This window comes from Lissotriton helveticus, chromosome 12 (assembly GCF_964261635.1).
Source record: "Lissotriton helveticus chromosome 12, aLisHel1.1, whole genome shotgun sequence".
NCBI classification, from domain to species: Eukaryota; Metazoa; Chordata; class Amphibia; order Caudata; family Salamandridae; genus Lissotriton; species Lissotriton helveticus.
In genome coordinates, this window is record NC_136073.1 from 95118248 (window position 1) to 95144881 (window position 26634).

The 26634-nt window shown below is 44.0% G+C and overlaps 1 protein-coding gene across 1 annotated transcript in view; it reads right to left on the reverse strand.

The window, feature by feature from the left end:
• Positions 1 to 4727: 4727 nt before the first annotated feature.
• The window catches only part of LOC144797929 (extracellular calcium-sensing receptor-like), an 80381-nt gene continuing 58474 nt past the window's right edge, over positions 4728 to 26634 (reverse strand). Inside the window, exons 4-6 of the mRNA XM_078668730.1 lie at positions 15724 to 15951; positions 8680 to 8803; positions 4728 to 5656 (exon numbers count right to left, since the gene is read on the reverse strand). Of these exons, the coding sequence (XP_078524856.1) occupies positions 4728 to 5656; positions 8680 to 8803; positions 15724 to 15951 (1281 nt within the window). The remainder of the gene's footprint in view (positions 5657 to 8679; positions 8804 to 15723; positions 15952 to 26634) is intronic.

The following is a 26634-nucleotide window of genomic DNA, read 5'->3' on the forward strand; positions in this document are numbered from 1 at the left end:
CATCTTCCTGAGGTTTCTGGCGACAGGCTGTGACTACCGACCAGTCTACCTTCTTTTCTGGGATCAACGTCTTTAGCTTCTGCACTATTTTGTCGGGGAGTTCCAGTATGTCCTTTACAGGTTTCTTTCCGGGCTCTCGCTGCCTATCTAGGTCATCGAGTTGTTTCCAGGTGTGTCCGAACAGGTCCGTGTGGTCGGCTTTCCGGATTTGCTTCCACACATCAGCCGGCAGACACAACCCGAAAAACAAATCAATGTCCGCTAGAGTCATTATGGTTGAGCCCAAGGCTGTGCCTAGTTCTGTATAAAATGCTGTAGGGTTTTTTCGTAAATCGGGCAGGGTTTGCCTAAAAGTTAAAATATCTTGCCGATCCCATGGTTGGTAAACCCAGTTGTACACAACCCTCCCTTTTGCATCTGCGTGGTTGATATCATCGTTTGTTCCCTGACCTCTTGGGGGTACCCAATAGGGGGCGGCTTCTCTGATAGGCATCATCGTGTTGGCTGCTTCTAATGAGGGCTCAATCGTCTCAGGGACTGTGATCTTGACCTCTGGTTTCTGTTCCGCGAGGTGGCGGAAGACCTCAAGCGTTTGCATGAAGAGGTCCGTCACATCGCTCTCAGTTCCATCTCCAACATCGACCCTTCTATATAGAGCCGTCAATTTTGTTGGACCCTTATTCTGGTACCTATCCTCATATGCGTTCAGGGTGTGGTAGCTGAACCGTAAAATGAAATGCCGTCTATGACTACCAGCATGTGAATTGTGCATATTCATCGTATATTCTTCGCTCTCCTTCCGTTCTACCAATGTTTTTGCTATCTTGTCGATTCCATCCCACTCATCTTTGCTCAACCTATTTGGTCTGGCTGTTAGGTGCCTGCTAGTCTCATGTTCATCTGCTGTTGTTACCAATGCGGCTGGTGCGAAGGCCGTAAGAGCCGGGGCACTAGCGCTAGGGTCACCCATACCTGCACTTTGAACTGGTGAGTGTTGTGCTAGAGGCTGGCTGGGAGCATAAGGAGGAGGCATGTAGATAATTGGAGGTCCGAGCAGTAACTCGTCATTTGCCCGCTGTTTGGAGGGTATCTCCGGGTAGAGCGCAGAGGTGGTCCTGACAGGGCATTGGCCTGCCAGTCCTGATTCTTGCGTTTGTCTAACTTCCTCTCTTCTTCTTATTTCTTCATCTAGTTCTTTTGCGGCCAGATGGGCGTTTTTTCGTAATTCTTTCACTATTTTCGCTTACTCTCTTTTCCTGCGATGTTCTGCTTCTTTGCGCCACATACCAATACTATCAAGCATAGTGGGCGTTGCCTTGTTTATTTTTACAGCTGCTTCTAGTGTTTTTATTTTATTTTTATCAAATGAACCTATCAGTGGCCATTGATTTTTAGGATCCTTTTTTGTATATTTATGCCATAACTTACTATAAGCTATAGCGACTAGTCCTTGCTTAGTAAACATGTCTTTATTAGGGGTGCCTTCCAGTGGAGCTGGATGGTTCATCTCTAATAAGCGGTCCGGGTTGACCCAACTATGAACCAATGGGGAGAAGATAGGCATGACGGATTACAATGGGGGGCAAAAGCCTGCACTACCTATCTTTTCACTACTTGCAAAGACTGGACAGAATATTCTATTCTATGCTATTTGCAAATAGAGAATACCTCCGAAAAGAACCAATTCCCAAAACAGTCAATGTTCGGGCAAACAATCAATCAATGAGGAACAACATAGGTACGACGTGTTAAAGGTTTGCGTTACCTACCCTCCACTATCGGCAAAGGGAGAGAGAATATTCCTATTCTTCCCCGTTTGCAGACAGAGAAGATCCTTAAGAGAACCAACTTCGAACAATTCAATGCTCGATTCAATCAATCAATCAATGAGGAGAAAAGTAGGCACGACGTGTTAAAGGCTTGCGTTGCCTACCCTTCACTATCTGCAAAGATTAAACAGAGTATGGCGATTCTGTGCTTGTTTGCAAATAGAGAATTTCTCAGAAACAGTCAATAAGTAATACTAGTATTTTCAAACAATCAATCAATCAATTTCGCAATTTGTCGTGTGTCACGACCTTACCCGGACCGCATGGACAGTTTCTCGTCTTCCGCTTCCAGCGCCCGATTGTCCTCTATTCTCTTGTTGCTATCGCGGCACTCCTGGTGGTTCCCAGTCAGGACCGTAGATCACTCGGGAGAGGTCTGCTCAGAATCAGTGAAGTTCAGATGATCGGCTGTCAGACGAGGGTCTATCGGACAGGAGCTCTCCCGATCGTTGCAGTTGTTCACTCTGTCGTCGGGACCTCTCCCACTGGATCCACGTGTCGCTGATGGGCCCCGCGTTTGGGACGCTAATTGTTAAAGATCAATTCAAATGGTCAGGCGATTTCAGTAGATGTTTCCTAAGTTAATTTTGCCCGGCGTAAAACGCCTCTAATACCTTATGAAGTTATTCAATAAAGAGGCAGGCGCTGGAGACAGGAAGACAGGAAACAAGTTTTATTCCGACGGAGTAGAACACATCAGATCGGACAACAAGGTATCGTCTTGAGGTGCTCTCTCAACCTCTCTGAGACCTGGTCTTTTATACACTGGTTTAAGACATGTGAACGTCCTTTATTACAACAGGGACATTGTGAAGTATGAGAATGACATCACCGGCACCCCCCCAGTTCCGGCCCATTCCAACACATGACAACAGTAGAGGCCCTTTCCCCTCATATGATTGGAAGGGGCTATCACGCAGCTGAGTGTTCTGCCGATTCCTTTGGAATGTGTGCGCCTGATCGATTCTCAGGGGATGGGGAGGTCGTGATCAATAGTGGCTCCTTTCAGGAAAGGCGAGTGAATTACAGTAATGGGCAATAAACTGTATCCTCGGGCTAAAGGATGACCAGCGGTTCGTACAGGCAGTCGGGCTCAGAGGAAGGGGTCATCAAAGGAGGGGTATTCATGGACGGAAAGGAGGTGTTGGTCAGGCGCGGGGTGTGATTCCTTGAGACAGAGTCATGGGAGGGGAGGGTTCATGACTTGCGCGTGTGAGTGCGGGGGCAGCTAGGGTACGCGGGAAAGGCTTGCAAGTTTCAGGGAAGTGTGCTGACGGGCGATCGTGAACAGGGAGACCATGGTACCTAAAATGGCTGTCGTGTATACTCATACGTGAGTCTGCAAGATGGCGTAGATAATGTTTAGTACACGAACTAAAATTCCACACCCGGGGACCCATCCCCCACGACTCTGCTGTTCCCTGCCAACAAGAGCTTCAATTCCCTGCCCACGATCTTGCAGCCAGGAAACACAATATTGCTACCCCCCAGTAGGAGCAGAAACCAAAGCTGTTCCTGCTGGGTCGGAGCAAACCAATGAAGCCATCTCCTGAATGGGTGCATGCAATGGAGTTGGTAGAGCCGTGGTGCCCCTGAGTGTCTCCCATGTCCCCATACACTCTCATTGCTGGGATTACTGTGGGTGTCACAGGTGCAACCAGGGCACCCAGAGCAACGTAATGTATGCCCTAATGGATGGGGTTCCCTGGGACATGTATTGGCTCTAGTAGGGGGCCCCATGCCCCCTCCTGATAAAAAGCAAATCCACCATGGGGAATGAGGTTCCCACGGCCGTAAATTGGCTCAGGGAGGGCGTCCAAGCACCCCTTTCCCATTGAAGTGAAAGCGGTCCTAGGGGAGGAATTCCCTATAGTCCTATAATGGCATGGGGTGGGGACTAAATACCCCCTACCTTAACAAAATGCTTGTGCAGACCCCCGGGACCTTGGGCACGTCTGGGAGCTAATATTTAAAAAGTGTAAGAGCCTGCCCTTTTTGCTTCTTAGATCTGTGGACCAAATAAACACTCCTCTTCCTTTAAAAGTGTCGGTGTGAGCCTTCAAAAGAAGGTTTAAAAAAAGAGAGGGCCCAAAATGCAATTTCCCCATGCAGTTTCTACAGGTAAATTGAGATACTACCACTACTCCAAACAGATTGGTCATTTAGTCATTGAAATGTAATATTCATGCAGGCAATCAAGGTTTCACACATCCTGGTAAAGTTAAAGTTGCCGTCCAGGTGTTAATGTCACAACAGGTATCTAAACCCAGGTAGACACAATCAAACAGAAGAACATACTGAAATACCCATACTGGACATTGTTAACCTACAAGTTTCAATGATTGAATGATTCATTTGTTTGGATGACATTTTGATGGAAAAGGTAGCCAAGTAATGGTTGCAAAACATTGACAGTTCTGTCATTAACTGAAAGTATGTGTTCTTGAGTACATGGGAGCAGAAGCTGTTTTGATTTCATAAATCAATTAAGAATCATTTGTTTCTTACCAAGTTGTATCAATATCAATTAAGTCAATCATAATTTCATCATTCAAGACTGATAGAGAGCAGGACTGGATAAACAGGACTGTTTTTTTATCTTAAATAGGTGGTCCCTTAAGATTGTGCCCATACTGTAAATGCTACATTTCAAATGATCTTATGTTTTTGGCCAAATACAGTATAACTTTTCTATTCTACCTCTTCATGAAAACCTTAACTGGACTTTACTAACGTTTTTAAAGTGAATACGTTTAGAAATATTAATCATGACACAAATGTAAACTCAAAATGAGCTGAATTTTCACAGTCAATTAATTGTTTTTACATTAAATATCACATTTAGAGATTAAGTGGTCAACATATTCTGATAATAGAAGCTTGACAAAACTTTATTGCCTATATAACTTTATCCTTGTTGATATTACCCACTACCCTTCCCAATAGACCTTTTTTAGAGTTCATCTCAGGTCGCAACAAAATAATATAACATTTTGGGAAGAAAATGCAAGATATCAAAGAAGAACTGGACGATATGATTGCAAAAATCTCCATGGCCACCATGTATTTTCCCTTGGTGCTTAGATAGGCTGGAATAAACGAAACCCAGACGCTAAGAAATGCGAGCATGCTAAATGTGATGAATTTGGCTTCGTTGAAGCTGTCAGGCAGTTTCCTGGCTAAGAAAGCTACTATAAAACTGATAGTGGCCAGAAGACCAAGATATGCCAACATGCACCAAAAAGCAATGCTAGCCCCTTCATTGCACTGAACTATTATCTTTCCAGTCTGTGTGTGGATGTCCTGGTCTGGGAATGGGGGAGAGCAAAGCAGCCAAATGACACACAAGGCTACCTGAAGTAGTGTGCAGACACTGATGACAACATAAGACAAGTGAGGTCCAGCCCATCTCCTTAAGTTACTGTTGGGTTTGGTGGCATTGAAGGCAATGACCACCATGATTGTTTTAGCTAAGATGCAAGACACACAAAGAGCAAAGATAATCCCAAAGGCCATCTGGCGAATGAGGCATTTTTCTGGGGTGGGATAACCAATGAACATCAATGAGCAGAGAAAGCACAGGGTCAGTGACAGAAGCAGGAGGTAGCTGAGGTTACAGTTGCTTGCTTTGACAATTGGGGGTTTTCTATAATGTATGTAGACTCCCAGAACTGCAACAGGCATCAGTGATCCAAGATTGCTCACAGCTGTCAGTGTGGTGCCCAGAGGTTCTCCATATGACAGAAACTCTACGGTCTTTGGGATGCATCTGTCTTGTTTAGCGTTTGGCCACTCATTCCAGGGGCACTTGGAACATTCAGCAGAGTCTAAAAAGCAAACCGAAAAATAGTTATTTGTTGACCTATCTTTGCAGACTCACATCTCCAGTGCTACTTAATTCATTGCAGTGGCTGATCTTAGGAGCTCAAGATTTGCCTGGCAAGCTGAAGAAATAATACAGATTAGGTCTTGCAAAACCTATATTTCAAAGTAATCCCTCTCATATTAGACTCAATATCGCAGAAATTCCAATACGGATTAAATGACAGGTTACAGATTATCTCTAAATTTAGAATATTCTTTGATTGAATAGAAATAAAAATGTGTTACTGGGCAACCTACATAGCCTTTGTCATTATACCATTGCCACTTACATAGGGTATTGCTGATTTTAGTTTTGTACCAAAGGGCTGGTACTTTGCCGACAGAGTGATACGGATGCAAGTTTATGTGATGAAAAGGGTGTAGGTCAGTGTGGCCTGTACATAGCGCAGAATGTATTATTTGAATGGCAAGTGGAGAGGTGTTCCAGGTGCATTGCAAAGAGTATATAGCAGTTTAGAGCAGTAGGTGTCTTTGAAGGAAATGGTACAGAGAGGAGCTGGGTGAGTAGTTTTTGTGTGGCGAAGAAGGAGTGTTATGGAGGCCAGTAATGCATTACTGCGTGTTTCTGAAACAGCTATGGTTATGTGTCTGAGTTGTGAAAAGGAAGTTATATGTTCCGCCGAGGATGTAGGGACCTCTATATGCTGTGGATGTATATCCATTACATGTAAAGGGGATGGACAGGGATTGAGAAGCTGTATAGAGGATGGATATGGTGTTGAAAGTGCACCAGGGTATAGGTGCGCACTAGGACCCAGGACAGAGTTTAGCATATTTAGCAACAAAGAAAGTTGAAAGGAGAGGGACATTTCAGATTTTAAATAGACTTTAATTGCCATACATTTAGGGGTCTCTGCTTTACTTTGTATGATCTTTTGTGGACCTCATCGGCAGATGTGCAGCATACTGCCCAAGATGCTGTACACCTTCATGAGGGCAGTTAGTCTACCTCTCAATGGCAAAAAACACCTGCTTTAAAACTAGATCTGTGCAAAAACAACAGTTAATGAACAGAATGCAGAACAATGTCATACATTCACCCCAGTACAGAGATCTGGGCCTAAATCCATCGTTTTTTTGCACTCCACATCACCCCAGTTCAGACATGGTCATATGCAAATCTGCCTTGACCCTGTGCCTCATGGGAACAGTATAGCCCGAACTGACAAACCATGTCTTTCCTGGACCGGAATCAAGCATCCTAGGACCGGTTTCAAGCTATCAGCCGTCTTCAGCCAGGATAGCTTGACTCCAGTGGTGTGGAGAGCATGGGACTCACGTCTGAGCCCCACTCGGGGTGACAAATGCAAAAAGAACAGTTGATGGACAGAATGCAGAACAATGTCATACATTCACCCCAGTACAGAGATCTGGGCCTAAATCCATCGTTTTTTTGCACTCCACACCACCCCAGTTCAGACATGGCCATATGCAAATCAGCCTTGACCCTGTCCCTCATGGGAACAGTCCAGCCCGAACTGCCAAACCATGTCTTTCCTGGACCGGAATCAAGCATCTTATGACCGGTTTCTGGCTATCAGCCGTCTTCAGCCAGGATAGCTTGACTCCAGTGGTGTGGAGAGCATGGGACTCACGTCTGAGCAACCCATCCCACTCGGGGTGACAAATGCAAAAACAACAGTTGATGGACAGAATGCAGAACAATGTCATACATTCACCCCAGTACAGAGATCTGGGCCTAAATCCATCGTTTTTTTGCACTCCACACCACCCCAGTTCAGACATGGTCATATGCAAATCAACCTTGACCCTGTACCTCATGGGAACATTCCAGCCCGAACTGCCAAACCATGTCTTTCCTGGACCGGAATCAAGCATCCTAGGACCGGTTTCTGTCAATCAGCCGTCTTCAGCCAGGATAGCTTGACTCCAGTGGTGTGGAGAGCATGGGACTCATGTCTGAGCAACCCATCCCACTCGGGGTGACAAATGCAAAAACAACAGTTGATGGACAGAATGCAGAACAATGTCAGACATTCACCCCAGTACAGAGATCTGGGCCTAAATACACCGTTTTATGCACTCCACACCACCCCAGTTCAGACATGGTCATATGCAAATCAGCCTTGACCCTGTGCCTCATGGGAACAGTCCAGCCCGAACTGCCAAACCATGTCTTTCCTGGACCGGAATCAAGCATCCTAGGACCGGTTTCTGGCTATCAGCCGTCTTCAGCCAGGATAGCTTGACTTCAGTGGTGTGGAGAGCATAGGACTCACGTCTGAGCAACCCATTCCACTCGGGGTGACAAATGCAAAAACAACAGTTGATGGACAGAATGCAGAACAATGTCATACATTCACCCCAGTACAGAGATCTGGGCCTAAATCCATCGTTTTTTTGCACTCCACACCACCCCAGTTCAGACATGGTCAAATGCAAATTAGCCTTGACCCTGTGCCTCATGGATGAATCCTGGCTGAAGACGGTTGATAGCCAGAAACCGGTCCTAGGATGCTTGATTCCGGTCCAGGGAAGACATGGCTTGGCAGTTCGGGCTGGACTGTTCCCATGAGGCACAGGACCAAGACTGATTTGCATATCTGAACTGGGGTGGCTTGGTGAGCAAAATAACGATGGATTAAACCCAGATCTGTGACTGGGGGTGAATGTTTTGCCATTGTGCAACATTCCGTCCATCATCTTGAGTGTTTTGCTTTAAAACTAGATCTGTCAAGTTTGCTAATATTATCTTATGGTTCGGGCATTTTAGAGCCTGGGTGGAATAATTTTTCTAGGAAGATTTGTTTGTTATATAATTAGACAACTCTTTCGAACCAAGTCCAACCTCAAACAAATATGGAACTTGTTAACACCCTGATGGTATAGAAAGCCAAACACAACTTCTTTAGTGCGTGCAACTAATGTCATTAGGCAACTATAAATCTCATTGTGAGACCCTCGTGCGTTCAATGTGATGCCCTAGTTTTCCCATTCTACTTACTGGTTGTATTAGAAATTTCTCCTGCAGGGCACGGGACACACAGAAAACAACAGATGGGCTTCCCTTTTATAGCAGCTTTCCAGTAACCAAGCTGGCAAGCAGGGCTGCAGACAGATGAAGGGACCTAGAGAACAAGAAAAAAGCCAAAACTATAGATTACATCACTGATCCATACAGGTTTCGAAAGAGCGTGGAAAAATGGGAGAATCAGTTATGTTCACAAAACATGGTGTTAGCAAACATTATTTTTAAAATGAATAAGAAATTATTGAAAGAGGATTTAGTATCAAGAGAAAAACGATGCTGAGGAAATAACTAACAGTGAAAAGTTGAATACAGAAATGTGGTCAACATAATATACAATTTCTGTATTTATACATTCTTTTACACATACTAGAGAAAAGGAATATAGATAGTTAGAAATGGATGTGGATGCACCACCCCATATTAACTTCTCAACATTGAGACTTTAAAAGGCAAATGCCTTTCAGCCTACTACCCTTTTATGCTCTTTAGGAAGAGGATGAATAGAGGAACAGAGGAACTCCACTACCAGCTGAAAGGTGGCTTTATGTGTACAGTAATCCATATATTTTTACTTGACAACATAGACAAATAGAAAGTTGTGTAGGAATTCCCAGAAACTCTCATTGTGCACTATTACACCAGGGATCGCAATGGTTACATCATGACTGACCTCAATTCCACCTACAATACCAGTACCACGATAGGAATGTTTAAAAATTAACTTAATTTGTCTGAGTCAAAAGTCAGATGACTCCCCACCAGACCTTCGTAAAATATCCATGAAAATCTAACCATCACGATTTAAAACAAAGGCAATATTTTGATTCAGGGGCAGATGTATCATCAGGTTTTTTTCTCACAAACGCTGTGATTCGCAAAAAAAGCAGCGCTTGCGAAAAACCCCCAGAAAATGCGATGTATCATGGAAATCGCATCGCAAAATTAAGGAATCGCAAAATTTGCGATTCCTTAATTTTGCGTCAGCTTTTAAGTTATCGCAAATTGTGATTCCTTAAATGCTATGTTTGAAGCACCCATGTTGTGCGAATTCCAATTAGGAAATCGCAAATTACCACCAACTTGTAGTTGGTGGTAATTTGCGATTTCTTTTACAAATGCGCTTTTTGGCATTTGTAAAGGTGCCATGTGGCGCACATACATGCCCTTAGGGTATGTATGTGCACCATATGCACACACACATGTAAATTTCAGGGGTGCAGCAGGGTGTCCTTTGGACACCCCTGCACCCTTGAAATTATTCTCAATTTGCGATTTCCATTCCTTCCTATGGGCTTCCTGGCCCATAGAAATGAATGGGAAAGTATTTCTTAATTGCGAATTCGCAATTTGCGAATTCGCAATTAAGGAGTATCAAGAAATTGCTACAAAATTGCGATTTTTTTGATAAATACCATTTGCGATTCTCAAATAGCGATTCTCAAAAAATCGCTATTTGAGAATCGCAAATAGGTATCTTGATACATCTGCCCGTATGGCCCCAGACTCCACTCTATCACAACGTCTCCCCCTCTTATTTAGAGTCCATTTGTCCCACTAGTTTACATCATCACAGGTTACCTGGAGCCAGATTTGGATCGTCCCACATCAACAGGTCTTCCCTCTGGCTCTCACTGTCCCCTGACCTCTGGCACATCAACCTCTAAGCTCTCAGCCCTACCACCAAAGAATATTGACCCCTTTAACAAAAAGAGACGCAAGAAAAACCCTACATTCCACATCTTCCTCAAGTATCAGGCATACACCAAATGCAAGTGATGATGATGAAAGACCACTCACCACCTTTTTCTTCATGCCACTGACATTGGGTGGTCAATGTGTAAGAGAATTACCAAACCTACTCCACTATGACCTGCAATTCCTTTCTGATTAACTCGTACTCATGTTCAAAAACGTTGCTACCATTGAATGCAGCATTATGTCATACATCTGAATCCAATTGGCCACTCTCCTTCGCAACTGCTAACTTACCTGCACTTTTCATCACACCAATTTCATCCCTCTAAACAATAGGGATCCACTACCCAGGAGAGAACGTCAAGATCTCAGTACTAACTCCATTGAAGAACTGCTACTTTCATACAACACTGAAATATTCTATCCCTCAAACTATGCTACAACTACTGTCCCCTCAGAGAGCATATATGTTGTGAGGAGAATATTGTGGGCCACATCTGAAAGTCACCTCCATTTTCAAATGGGGAAAAACCAGCCCCACTAGAAGGGAAAGAGAGACTCAAGGATACCACCCAGGACGATGCTAGTACGACAACTTTAAAAGAGTGTGGACATAATTCAGTATGTTGCTTTTATGCTTTCTGTGTTTAAATTATATGCTATTTTTATCAGAAAACACATCATTTGAATTGAAAATCAGTTGTTGCAGTTACCCTGCATATTTTGTGTACGCCATACAACTACATCCCCTAAACAGCCATGGACTGGTCAATCAATACATCTGGATTCGTATAGCACGGCTAATCACCAGTGAGGGTATTCAGACACTGAAAGTGCTTCTTCATGGGGGCTCAGTTGAATAGCCAGTCTTGAGTCCTTTTCTGAATTCCAGCAGGGAGGATGAGGTCCGAGGGTGAACTGGGAGATAGTTCCAGGACTTTGCAGCAAGGCAGGCGTCCTCCACTGTTGCTGTGGCAAATGCAGGGGATGTGGGGGAGGCAGAGTCAGGTGGAATTCAGGTGTCTGAAGGGAAGGTGTACGTTTATTCGGTGGTTGATGTAAGCAGGCCTCTGGCTGCGTAGGGCTTTGAAGGTGTGGATCAGCATCTTCCACTGGCATCTCGTCTGAAAGGGGAGACCGTGGAGCTTCTTGAGGTGGGGTGTAATAAGGGCATGTTTAGGGAAGTCAATGATGAGTCTGGTCGCTGAGATCTGGATAGTTTGCAATCTCATTAGGAGGTGTGAGGTGAGTCCTACGTAGAATGTGTTTCTGTAGTCAGTCGGCTGATGACAAGGGCTTTTGTGATGGTTGGTCTGGGGTCAATCGGCAGCCACTTGAAGATCTTGCGTAGCATGTGGAGGGAAAGGAATCAAGTGGATGAGAGTGCTTCAATCTGTCTTTTCATTGTGAGTTTGTTGTCTAGGATGATGCCAAGGTTGCAGGCATGGTCAGTCAGAGTGAGTGAGGGTCCTAGTTTTCAGGGCCACCAGGCGCCATTCCATGGGAAGGGGTTGTTCCCGTATATCAGCACTTCTGTCTTGTCTGTGTTGAGTTTTAGGCAGTTGTCTGTCATCCTGTCAGCAACGCTCTTCATGCACTTACAGAAGTTTGTTAGCATGTCTGAGGGTCTTCTGATAGCAAGAGGATGAGTTAGGTATCATCAGTATTGGATACAATGTTCAGTCCATGCGGTCTGACAACGTAGGCCAGGGCAGTCATGTAGGTGTTGAACAGGGTAGGGCTGAGGGACGATCTTTGAGGGATATCACACATGGTGTTCTTGGGATCTGAGGTGCAGGGAAGAAGGTGGACACTTTGCATTCTTCCTGTTAAAAAGGAGGCAAACCACTTGAGGGCACTTCCTTGTATTCCAATGTCGTGAAGCCTTTTGATCAGGGTGTGGTGTGATACTGTGCTGAATGATGAGGAAAGGACAGCCTTTCTTTCTTGTTCAAGGAGGGATCTGATGTTGTCTGTGGCTTCAATCAGGTTGGTCTCTGTGCTGTGGTTGGAGTGGAATCCGGATTGGGCAGTGTCCAAAAGATTGCTGTTCTCCAGGTGTTCTGTGAGTTGGCTGTTGATGGCCTTCTGAAGGACTTTGTTGGGAAATTGCAGCAGAGAGATGGAGAGTTCTTGAGTTCATTTGAGTCAGCGGATGGTTTATTGAGTAGGGGCTTGACTTCTGTGTGTTTCCCTTCTTCAGGTAAGTTAGTTGTGGTATTGGATGTGTTGAAGATGACAGTGAGCTCGCTGCTGAGCATCTTACTCCCGAGGTTGAAGATGTGGTGGGGCAGGGGTCTGTGGGTGGTCCTGAGTTGATGGAGTTCATGTTGCCTATAGTGTCTTCTTTAGTGAGCTAGTGCCAGGTGGTGAAGAGGGGGTTGTGGTGTTCCTCATTTATAGGGATGAGATGGCTGAGGATGTCAGTGGGATGGGTTGCAAAGTTTCCATAGATCATGTTGTGGAAGATGTCTAGCAGGTTGTCGTAAAGTTCCTGGGAAGGGGTGAAGATGTTTTCTGTGGCTGTGAGGCTGGACAACTCTCTCTTGATGCTGAAGACGTCTTTGCGGTGGTAGGAGCTTGCTTCGATGTAGTCTTTTTCAAAATTTGGTTGTATTTGTTGATTTGTTGTGTTTGGAGATCAAGAGCTTGGGTGTGTGGCTGGAGCAGGGCCTCTCGTTTAAAACTCATGCTAAAAAGACTGCTGGCGTGTGTTTTGGCCTGCTCCGCTCAGCCCGGAAGATCTTACCTTTGCTCCCAGCGTCCACTAGGAGGCTCCTCATCCAGGGATTGATCATCTCGCGGCTGGATTTCAGCAACGCGTTATTCCTGGGTGCACCTGAATCTACCTTGAACAAACTGCAGCAAGTGCAGAATGCGGCCGCCAGGCTCTTGACGGGTCTCCCCAGGCGCCAGTCTGCTCGCCCGGCGCTGAGGGCTTTGCATTGGCTCCCTGTTAGGGACAGGGTGAAATTCAAATCACTCTGTATAGCCCATAAAGTTCTGCATGGGGTAGGCCCACCTATTCTGGGGGAGATGGTTCAGCCTTACAAGGCTTCTCGCTCTCTTCGCTCCGACCATCAACATCTTCTTCAGGTCGGGAGGGTGAAGCGGGCTAGAACCGGTGGCAGAAGGTTTTCGATAAATGTGGCCACTCTGTGGAACTCACTGCCCCTACAACTTCGCTCGGAAGCTAGTCTTCTCCGGTTCCGCAAACTTTTAAAGACGTTTCTGTTTTCTGTTTAACCCTGCATTATTCTTTGGTAGCGTTATTATCTGGCGAGCGCTGGGATGCCTATTTGGTAACCAGGCGCTATACAAAACTCAGAATAATAATAATAATAATAATAATAAGTTGTCTTAAAAGTGGTACAGTCCGTGGGCTCCATGCTTGTACGGCATATCCTTTTGAGCCATTGCAGGGTCTTTTCATGGTTTTTAGATCTGGGGTATACCAACTGGCTTGCTTGGAGGACCTCTTGAGCTTGGTGGGTTTTGTGGTAGCAACTCTGTTGGCACATTCTGTGATCCAGGCAGAGGGGTTTTTGACAGTCAGCTCTAGGTTGGTTGCCGGTTGAGGACGGGTGGAGTTGAGGGAATTGTTCCATTGGCTATCTGAGATCTGGTTCCAGTGGCGATGTGGAGTGCTGGGTGGCTTGGTGATGGTGACGGGTGACCCTGATATGGTGAAGTGGACAATGGCATGGTCTGTCCATGTGAGCTAGGTGACATGACGGTACTTGACTCTGTCGATGGCCATGAAGATGGAGGACAAGTGTGTGAGTGTGTGTCCTGCAATTCGCATGGGGTTGGTGTCAAGTTGGGTGAGGCTACTGTTGCTCATGCTTTGAGGAGGTTGGTGGTGATGGTATCGATATGGTCATCAAGGTGAATATTGAGACCACCAAGAAAGATGTAATTATTGGAGTTAATGGCATGTGGAGGGATAAAATCAGCAATGGCATTGAAGGAACTGGGGCAAGGGCCTGGAAGTCTGTAGGTGAGGGTGGATGTGATGGTGGTTTTGCTGGTTTTGCTGTCAGTTTAGAAGTGGAAATTGAGGTGTTCCATGATCGGGGTAATGTCCTCCGTGGTGGTAGTGCTGTGGATAGTTTCCTTGTGGATGATGGCAATTCCACATCCCTGCTTGTTGATGTCATCTCAGTATGTGATCTTGTAGCCATTGGGTGTATTTGAGGTGCTGTCAGGTGCAGATGTGGGGTTGAAACAGGTCTCACTGGAAACGATGAGAAGATTGAAGATTTATTATTCATTTGCCGCAGTATCATGTTTTTATTACATATTTTTTAGCTTATTATGACTATGTGTATAGCATAGGTATAGAGAATCAGTAATTGTGTTAATAAACTTTTGTTTTTAATTTATAAAATGGTATGACATGATTTAAAATCTTTAACAAATTGTCATAAAAAAATTGAACTTTTTAGCTGGGTCATTACACTGATTTTATTATAGATTTTTTATTTGAAATGATACATATTGTTTTTTTATATTGCCTAGGATTCTACTTTTCATTGTGTATTGACCTGCCCTTCGAATTATATTTGTGATTCTACAGGGGGTTCTTGTTACTCACATGAGACGGCCCACCACCCACCCCATTCCATTTTATAAATGAATTTGTTTTTGTAATGTCTATTGAACATTCTGTCCCTCTGGGTGTAGGCAAATTTAGATCAAGGCCTCAAATCTGCCATCTTGTGGGGAAAGACAATCAATCTTAACCCTTTGACATTAGGGACGGCCTGATTCCAGAGAGGCCATTCCCCAACCCCATTCTTTTATTATTTTTCCTGATTACTTTTGAGCTTTCCTTCCTAGTGAGATAGGTTGATTGGGGGCTATTCGCCAAATTTGGCCCTCCACAAGTACAGAAAACTGCTGTGAACTGAAGGGGCAGGTGGACAGCCTTTTGGAGATGGGACAGTTCCACATCCAATTCCTTTTTGTAATTATTTTTCTTCATGCCTAATGAATGTTCTGCCATTTTGTGGTGGGCAGTATAGAGAAACGTACCCCAATTTGCCCCTCATATGGGGGAAAGCTGTCAACGACAATCATCATAAAACACAAAAAGCCTTAGTCTGCAGGGAAAGCTTGGATGATGCTTCAACGGTCCATGGATCCCACTGATAGCACAACTTGGGCAAGGCCTTATCAGACAGAAACTAGTTCAACCTCCAGAAGTCATCCTCTCACTCCATGTTCCTCTCTTCAAAGTACATTGCACTTGGCTCATTGCCCCATTCGTCACAAATCATCATCTTCTGAAAAGAGTGACATGATCCCGCGCTCTCATACCTGAGTGCCCCCAGTGGTCCAGTGGATGGAAGTCATGTTAATGGTAAGCGTATGTCCATCAGGGGCACTGGAATCATATGTGCCTACTGTCACATACTGGAGAGCACCTCCAGGGCCCTCTTGCCAATTGACAATATCGTACCAAGCAGGCACTTCACCATTCTCGTTGAAAAATAATTTCACTCCTATTTCACTTGAGACACGCAATGTCTTGATGTAGTACAGAAGCTGAATAGGAGACAAATATTTAAAATGACAAAGATCATACATTCTCCATTAACATTGTATTTCCCCAAAACATAATGTAATACATTTCCTAAATGTCCTAACTTTTTTTGAAATCAAACCCTAGCTCATGAAAAGCATCACCCATGTTGATATTCTCACTGGGAGTAAGTTGGGCCATTCTCAAATTCAGATAACAGAGAGCCAACACCTGAAATAGGTACCTTGCACGAGGACTCTACCAGTATGCTACCACACAAAGGAGAAGAACTGTCATGATACTGCCCTCTAACATCATGGCAACCACAATTTCTAGCATTTTTTACCCTCATAGTACCCCAAGGGGATACACAGCTTTCTACCAATGTATCTCAGCCATCTTCTTGAATCCAGCACATCTTTTGCATGCAGATCTATCCTGACGAGTGCTAAGTCTCCTCTAATGAACTGCTGCCATTATCTGGACTATGCACTGGCACTTTGTCGTAAATTCAGACGCTCCCCTGCCCTTTTAATCTGATGTTCCTTTTATTTGCCTGTAAAGCATTAACATTACCATGGCTGTTTTCTGTTTCAGGGACCTTTGTACTACCTTGGCTGCTTAGCCTAATTTGTGTGTGACTACTTAATGCTATTGTCTGGTTCCCGCAATAGTACTTTACTGTGAATCTATTTTCTTTTTCTTTCACCTACTATTTTAATCTGAAGTAGTTTTGAAGGCCTGCAACATATTCAAATTGCCCAGGTTGTCTTATTTAAGATGTTAATTGGTTGGGACGGCAAGGCTATTTTAATCTTTCCTTCTCCAAGCTGTGTATCTTTTTTTGCACAAAGGCACTGTTGCTACGAAGCAAAACTCATGAATTCCGCTATTTATGTTATTTTAAAATTTGTATTTTTATCAAAATTGTAATGGTTTGTAATAAACCAAACAATAAAGATTATATTCGCTAACAAGTGCTAAGCTGAACCTTGCCTACCTCTGCCAAGACCCATTTTTAATTTCTGACTCAATATTTTGCAATGCATTTGATTCTATAGAATATGTACCTTTTACAGCATTTGTAGTACTGACTCCCAACCTCTACCTTCCAATGTTTCTGATTCTTGCCTGGCAGAGCTAAGGGGGTCATTAGAATGGCGGGAAGGACTGCCACCGCCAGGCCGCAGTGGCGGTCCTTCCGCCATCACTAAGCATTTTACCCACTGCCCAATTAGGATGGCGGTGGGTACCACGACAGATGCAAAGTCTGTCCGCCTCTTCACCGCCAAAGGCAATCTTCCCGATTTGCTGGCGGAGGGTGCAGGGCACCTAAAATGTTGGCAGTGCCTAGCAGGCACCGTCCACCAAATTAGGATGTGGGTAAACAAGGGCCATGGAAAGGTTGGCGGGGTTGGGTTTGGGGGCCCATTGCTGCCCCCCCTTGTTGGGGTGGGTGTTGCTGCACTAGGGGGGTACCATGCATTTCCAATGCAGTGCATGCCGTTTTCACATTGCGAACTGTGCTGCAGCCATGTTGAAGACCCTGGATGTGCCGCCAGTATGGCGGGCGCATCCTAATATGTGTGGTGGGGCCGCCGCACGTCTGGCGTCTACCCTCCATCGTAATGAGCCCCTTAGAGTGTGAATTAAAATAGTGCCAGTGAATTGCTTACAAAGTAACACATGTGCCAATGTAACACATTTTGCACTTTGCACAATTTTGGCAGACAAACTCTCCTGCTAAAGGTTTCTTTCCCTGCCTTTTGTCCAACATATCCTACTTTTTCAATTGGTAGGTAGCTAGGTTTAAGTTTCTTGTAACAAATAAAAATCAAATATAATATTATAATAATAAAATATTGTTCTATACCGTTGAATAGACTTACCCACAAATATAACGCTATATCTTTTAAACTTTTATTAGGTATTTCTGTCATTTCTTTAATTTTACATCTTCAACTTCTCCAGACTTAAGTCATATTTCACTGTAAATGTTAAAATGGATATCAATGCGTTTATCGACAAAACTGAACTATCATCCTGATAATAGAAATACCCTTCCCGACCTTCACATCTACCTCAAAACTCAAGTATGTAGTCAGGCAGACCCTGTGGCCTAGACCCGGTAATACTGATTGATGGGTCACAGGTGGGAGGGTGAATAGCTGGCAAGCAAACAGTTCACTGACATAGGGGCCAATTCCGATTCGGGAAAAAACGCTCCAAATAGCCGTTCGGAGCCTTTTTCCCATACGAATCGTACCCTGCAAAGTCCCCCGTACGTACGACGAAGTACGATTCGTACCAGGAGCCGTACTCCGTACGAGTCATACAAAGACGTACGTCTCTAATCTCTGTACGATTCTCCCTCGGAACCCGCTGTACGCGACAACTGTACGGTTCGCGGCTGGTTTTTAAAACCCAGCAAGTACGATACGTGTCGGGTACGCACCGTACGACCCTTTTTCTACGGGAGCTGAAAACAGCCGTAAATGCAGAGTTCGCGCCGAAACAGGTACGGAACGGCCCCCCGGTTACGGTGCGTACCCCCCATGATCGCAGGGATACGGTGCGTACCCTGCGATCATGCGGTGTACAAACCATACCCCATGTACGATGGGTTTACGCACCGTACTCCATGTACGATGGGTGTACGCACCGTACCCCATGTACGATGGGTACACGCACCGTACCCCATGTACGATGGGTACACCCATCGTACATGGGGTACGGTGCGTACACCCATTGTACATGGTGTACGGTGCGTACACCCATCGTACATGGGGTACAGTGCGTACACCCCATGATCGCAGAGGTACGCACCGTACCCCTGCGATCATGGGGTGTACGGACCGCACTGTGTGTATGTGCTTTTCCGTACAACTTGCCCTTACCTGACGTGGACCGTACAAATCGCGTCCTCATACCCCGTTCTGGATCGTACTCGTCGGGTCGTATGGCATGTGTACGAGTCGTACGGCACGTGTACAAGTCGTACGGTTCACGGTTTCAGCCTTGCAATACGTACGGATCACGACGATTCGGACGGATTCACGGAATACGGATCGTACTACGCGATTCGGACGGACGGGTACGATTCGTACGGAGAGGGCTCCGGATACAAATCGTATGGACGTTTTTTTGCCCGAATCGGAATCGACCCCAAAATATTGACTCAAAAAACATGTACATACAAAAATATCAAATTAAAAATATCAAGTTTATTCTTATAATAAAAATGACAAAAATCTCAAAAAAATATAGTTTTCACTAATATAGTTATGCAAAATATCGATTATTATATATATATACATTTTATATTAAACATTAATTAAATGTAATCATAATACTAATATAATGAAAATAAAATGTATTTAATAATTATTTCGAGAAATATAACAATTAATATTTAAAAAATGAAAATATATATATATTAATATACATATTTTAGTAACATTTATCTAATTTAAATATATAACTGAATTGATATTTTTTATTTATATTATTTTTTAATATTTCTTTAAATTAAAAACAAGAAAAATAAATATAAATACCTATATCTAATAACATAAAACATTTAAAAAACAAACCACTGTATTTGCAAATGGAATATTAAAAACATTAATAATGATAAACATTATAATTTAAATAACCATATTAATATATGTTTAAACAATACAAAGTAAACTACAAAATGTTAACATTAATACATATATCATACCCACTACAACTTGTAAATAGTAGACAAAGTTTCAAACTAAGTCAATGCAACAATAGGTAAAGTGTTGGATGTTGGAGGGGTAACATTTCCTATTCGTACTCCAGTCAGTGCAACAGTAGGGAAACTGATGGATTGCAGAGGGGAAAAATGTACTTGTTTCACTCCAGTCAGTGTAACAGCAGGGAACGTGTTGGATTTCTGAGAGGAAAAATCTACTATTCCCACTCTAGTCAGTGCAACAGTAGGGAAAGTGTTGGATTGCGGAGGGGTAAAATTTACTATTTCCATTCCGTTTGTATTATAAATTAATATAAATATTATTTTTATCAAAATACCAAAGTCTATTATCAAAATAATAGCAACCAATTAATACAATATTATTTACAATTAAAAACAATAAAAAAGTTAGTCTTTTTAATTTTATTAGTGAAATAAATTTCTACCATATACCTCTACAAGCTACACACCACAAATTTAAAATATATATTTACATGTATAATATTTACAAATGTTACATAATTAATTATCTATTAAAACATTAATGCTAATTAACTACTAATAAAACAATTACATTTAATTACCTTCCCACCCTTTATTCATACAAACAACCCACACCTAATATATATATATATATATATATATATATATATATATATATATATATTCATTTTTTCTAAATAATTTGTATAACTAATCATTAAATAATCAATTAAACAAATCATATTATTCATATTAATAATCAACTAAGAATAAATGAATTATATTGAATTATATTGAATTAACTTCCCGCCCTTTACCCCTACAAATACAAATCACATGCATAATCAAAACAATATTTTAATTAAATATATACATAATTACCATTTGAAGTTATTACAAAATCACAATACTTATTAATTCTTATAATTTCCTATATATTCTTTACCCATACAAAAACCACAAAGCACCCTCAAACAAACATATATATTACAGAATTTAACATAATTAATTATCAATTATACATTTATTTATAATAATCACTAATTATTTTAATAAGTATAGTTATTTACTTCCTAACTTATACCCACACAAAACCCACAACCCACATGTTGAATTTAAATTAAAAAAAATTTATACAATCAATATAAATAATTAACAGTAGTTAAATAATTATAAATAATTAAAAATGAATTATTATTAAATTATAATTAATTAAATTCCCACCCCATACCTCTACAAAACACAGAACTCGCACCCCAAACATATTTATTTTTACTATTTACATAGATAGTCATTTACTTAATTAATATTAATTACAAATTAATTATAAATTCATTATAATTAATTTGCTTCCCACGCTATCTTTCTACAAAACCCACAACCCACACCTAAAACAGAGAATACAAAAAACAAATTATACAATGAACATAAATAATTATCACTTAAATAAATTATATTAATTTAGAAATCTATATTATTTAAGTATACCATTAACATAAATAATTATCAATTGAATAATTAATATTTATTTTTAAAAATCTATTCATTACTTTAAAATAATTTACTTCCCAACCTATTCCCCTATAAACCCCACATCCTGCTATGGTACTGAAAATAACAAAAACCTATTACATTAAATTTTGAAAATACCATTAATTTACAAATCGTACAAAAAAAACTAACTATATGTAAACAAACATTATAATACATATCCAATTAACATATATTAAATTATATCAAAATAACCAAAAATCGATATTATTAACAACAATATGTTTAAGATCAATATTACTTACCTTAAAATCAATATTCTTGTTCACAATATTCTTGCTCAGGATATTTCTGTGTCATGATATTTCCTACACGATAATTGTGTCATTAGATAATACTGACTCAATATTTTGTCTAAATACCCAAGCAAACATTTGGGCAGAAAACTTTGGCTCAAGCCCAAAGATAGGGACAGCGACATCACAATGGTATGGGGAGTATGCCCCATTAGAGCACACGTGTGACGAGGGGGTACGCGCACTTCAGAAAACACCATAAAGTCAGATGCTACATGAGTTAGGAACACATAGCCAATCAGGACCTAGCACACATTGGGGTCGATTCAGATTCGGGGAAAAAAGCGTCCGTCCGAATCGTATCCGGAGCCCTCTCCATACGAATCGTACACGTTCGTCCGAATTGCGTAGTACGATCCGTATCCCGTCAATCCATCCGAATCGTCATGAACCGTACGATTTGCAAGGCTGAAACCGTATGACATGGACACTCACAGTGAACCGTACGATTCGTATACACGCCGAACGACCCGATGAGTACGATCCGGACCGGGGTATGAGGACCCGATTCGTACGGTCCACATCAGGTAAGGGCGATTCGTACGGACAACCACACAATCACATACACACCGTACGGTGTGTACAGCCCATGATCACAGCGGTATGTGAGAAGTTGGCCTGATATGCAGTGCTCACTATTCTAGTGATCACTATGTATCAGTCCAGACAACCCTTATTGATGATTGGTTGTAATTCAACCTTATAGACCAGCTATCCTAGTAGCATGGATACGAGCAGTCTAAGGCTAAGACTCTAGAGGGCGTGTTAAGCCAGCTGTTTTACCATCACATTACCCCTTGAACACCAAGTGAAAGGACACCACACAAGTTGTTATGAAAATAAACGTGTATTTATTTCTAACAAGACTACCCTGGCTCTTTATGAGACAGGGAGCTAAGCACACAACAAAACTCTTATAAAAATACTTAAAGTCGCACAATTTACACAAATGCCCGAGGGGCACGAAAAACCATATACACAAGAAGTGGAATGCCAAATTACTAGCAGGTAAGTACTATTCTCATAGGCTTTAGAATCGCTAGGACTGGACTACTGAACCTTTAGATTACTAGCAGGAGACCTAGGGACGTCGTGTGCAGAGTGGGAACTGTCACGCGTAAGGCGGGAAAAAGTCTATGGAGGCTAGCAATTGCAAAGTTACTGTTCTCGGGCGAACCCGACTAGGTGGGTCGAAAACAAGAGTGGATCCGAACACTTAGAGTGTTGGACTATGCTGGAGCACCGGAGTACTCGGTTTACCTAGCCCAGGGGCTGCGGCTGCATAGGGTTCAAGTTGCGTCGGAAACCCTCGTTGAAGAACCAGAAGAAAGAAGTTGCTGGCAGGCGGCCAGGGAAGAAGTTCGTGGTGATCCAAGCCTGGATCAGGGAAGAAGAAGACCTGAAAGCAGAGGGGACCAAGTTCTGAATCACTAGCCAGTGATTTAGGTGGGCACCAGGGTGGCACCGGACGAAGTCACCTCGACCAGGTGAGTGGGCGCTGCTGGGCTCTGCAGTCTCTCGGACTAGGAGGCGTTGTCGGCGTCCAGGATGGAGGTGCGAGCTGTCCCACGAAGGTGTCTGCTGTCGACGTCGCTGGACCCAGGATTGGGGCAACAAGTCTTGGCAAATGCAAGCCCACGCGGTGGACTTAAAATGGAGTCTGGAGTGGACCAGGAGGGTCCACGGTGCTCCTCTGTTGGAGGGGAGCAAGGGCTAGTCTGGAGCAACCAGACCAGCGGTGTTTGTCGTCGTGAAGCGTCGTAAAAAGGCCACTAGCCAACGGGCAAGCGACCTGGACAACGCGGTGAGCAGCAAAGAGCAGAAGGGCCCCACGCAGATCTCGTGGATGCAGGGGAGCTGAACTTCGGTGCTGGAGCTGCTCAGGGTCGGGGCTTCTCTTACCCCAAAGCACTCAGTCGAGGGTCACTTGGTGGTCGTGCTGGACAAGCGTTGTGCAGTCTTTAAAAATGGCCGGTCCCTCGAGGTCTCGTCACACCCACGGATCACAGCTGGGCTGATGATGCAGGTTGAGGTCAGAGGTGCCAGGGAAGCCAGTTCTTGTCATGCTGGGCAGTCTTGATCCGGAGGAGAGACTTACAGCAGACCGCGATGCTTGGTTGGTGCCTGCTGCTGCAGGGTGACTACTCCTTAGTCACAAGGGAGAAATCTTAGGAAGAGTCTTGAGTTCCTCTCGTAGAAAGTCGGTTCAGGATTCAAAGATTGATCTGATTTGGAAGGGGGCCTGCTCCTACCTTTATCCTGCAAAAGAGGGCTGGCACGTGACTAAGTCCTGCCCTACGGGTGGGACTAGGAGGGGGGTGGTTACACCCCTCTCCTTTGGCGGGCTTTTCCCCAGCTCAGGGTCTGGTGTGCCCCTGGAACTGGTTCAAGCCGGCCTATGCATAGTGAGCACCGGGGTGCCACTTGCAGTCACCTTCCTCTTAAGCCCTGCCTACCTAGGATACACAAAATACTGTCTGGGACGGTGCTGGCACCGCCCCTGACAGGAAACCCTTTGTCCTTGCCTCCTGCGCTGGGAGGACTCCCAGCAACAGGAGGGCAGACTTGTGTCTCGGTGGCAGCATCCATCTTGTGGAGCTGAGGCTATGTCTGACTTTAACCGGGGTTACAGGTTACCAACATGTCGTGTCCCTCTAGAAGGGTGGAATGCTAACCCCGTCGCCAGAATTGGCGAGAAGGGTTAGTATTCCAATTTGTATGACACCTTACTCGACATGTTTTGATAAAGCAATACCAGAGTTGGCATATAACCGCGAGGATTATAATGCACTTAAGAGTATATGGTATGCGTTATCATGGAACAGCTATTAGGACTTGGTTCCGCAAGCTGCAAACGGGCTCAGCTCATGCCAGAGCACCATCTCACATTATTCCAAGCACTCTGCCTTCAGGATTGTTAAGGCCTGCCATAGGAGTGACTGATAGGAATACATGTGTCCATTTTAGGGTTAGATATAGGTATACTATATCTAAAGCAAAGGGTGATTACACCACCTTGCCTCAGCTGTCGTGCAGCCAGTTGTGTCAGATTTGGATGGCCAGCCAGGGGTGGCATAATACATGCTGCAGCCCCTGGTAGGCACTGGGTACACCTATGCCCTGGGTACCTAAGGTACACTGTACAGGGACTGATAAGGTGACTCAGTATCCAATTAGATATGTACCTAAGGTACATGGAATCCATTTTACAGAGAGAGCAGTAGGCCTGGGGTCCTGAATAGCAGGGCCCCAGGTCAACTAAGTCAGAAAACCAGCAAAACACCAGGCAAAACGTTGGGGGCAACCATAGTCAGGGATCTACCTTCCTACATAACCCCCCCCCCCCCCAAACGAAAGGAGATAAGGCTATCCTTGACAGGTAAGCCTATATTGCCTAAGTGGCCATATAAGGAAGTACCAGCACTGGCATGGTTACCCCCTATCTCATGGTCCACTAAGCAATCCCTCACCCTAAGGGTATCTGAGGGTCTCCACCATAGGGAATCTCTACCTGTGGTGTGTTTTGGCAAAGTACAAGGCTGGTGCTGAAATGGAGTTCTGAAGTGAGGCTCCACTAATTTTGGGCTCAGCTTCCTCCAATCATTTTCCACCATAGAGGCCTTTCTTTCCAAGACTGAGTTGTTTTGGGCTCTCAGGGTCAACCTCTGGCTACCTATAGCTGGAATTTGGGTCCCTCTGTTTGACTTACTGGAGGGACAGGTCAGGTTTGGGGCCCTTAGGTCCCAGGTTTGGCTGTGCCCAACAGTGTCCATCTGTGGGAGGTCCCTAACTAAATGTAAGGGGGATCCCTCAGGAGTTGGTTTTATTTTCACTTGGCTAGGACTACTAGCTTCAGTGCCCTTAATCTGCTGATTGGGGATTCTTTTGGACATGAGGCCCTTTGGGGTCCAACACTGGCCTCCCTGACCTCTACAGCCCTGGGCTGACTGAGGCAGGGTAGAGAGGGGCAGGTTACCTGCTCCAGACTGGGTCCCACCTTGGAAGGGTCCACTGACATCAGGGGTTCTGCCAGGCTAGGCCTGACTACCTCTGGGGCAGTTTCTTCACAAGGGGTCAGATCAGTTCCCTGAGGAGGCTGATCCTTTCCTAAAGTCTGGTGGGAGGGAGATTTCTCTTCCTCCTCAATGCTCTCTGTCTGAGTGGAGTGATCCATAGTTTCAGGCTTCACAACACTATCATCTGTCTGAGTTTGAGCTGTGGCCATCACAACTCTCCCAACCTTTTCAGGAGGGGGCTCAGTTTGGGTGTGGGCTGTGACCATCACAGCCTTGAAAACCTGTTCTGGGAAGGAAGTTGTCTGAGATTGGGCTGTGACTGGCACAGCCCTCCTGACCTGTTCAAGGAGGATATCTTGGACTGGGGCTGTGGCTATCACTGACCCACTAACCTTACCCTGGGTGTTTACCATTTTGGAATGGGTTTCTTGCTCTACCTCAGCCCAGGCTGAGGTCTCTAAATCATTCCACAGTAGGCAATCTACAGGCAAGTTTGATGACACTGCCACTCTCTTGGGGCCAGTGACATCTCCCCAGCTGAGATTTACCACTGCCATGGGATGATCTCTCTGTACTCCATCAATATTGGTCACCTGGTATGTGGCACCAGGTAAAAGTTGCCTTGAGGGGACTAGACTCTCATTCACCATGGTGATGCTAGCCCCTGTATCTCTATAGGCCTCAACTTTTATACAATTGATAAGGGGCTCCTGTCTGTACTTGCTCAAAGTGTTGGGACAAGTAGTGAAGTTGGCAAACCCCATGCCATTTTCACAGACAAGAGTATCTAAGTCAGGGGACCTGGTTAGGCCAGAGTCCCCAGGAACTCCCAAAGTAAATGCACCCAAATTCTTGGGGGCACTCCCACCACCTGGGGGATTACTACTAGTAGTAACAGGGGGCTTGGGAATGTTACTTGGGGGTATGTTCTCCTTGTTGTTGTTCTTTGGGCAACTGCTGTCACTTTTCAAATGACCCACCTGTTTACAGGGATAACAATAAGGTTTCTTCTGGGCATTGGAAGGATTCTGGGACCCACCCCCCTCAGAGGTTTTTTGGGGCCCTGATGTGGTTTGATCTGTATATTTATTCCCACCCTTCTCTTGAGGCTTGGTTGATTCCTTTTTCTGGTCACCACCT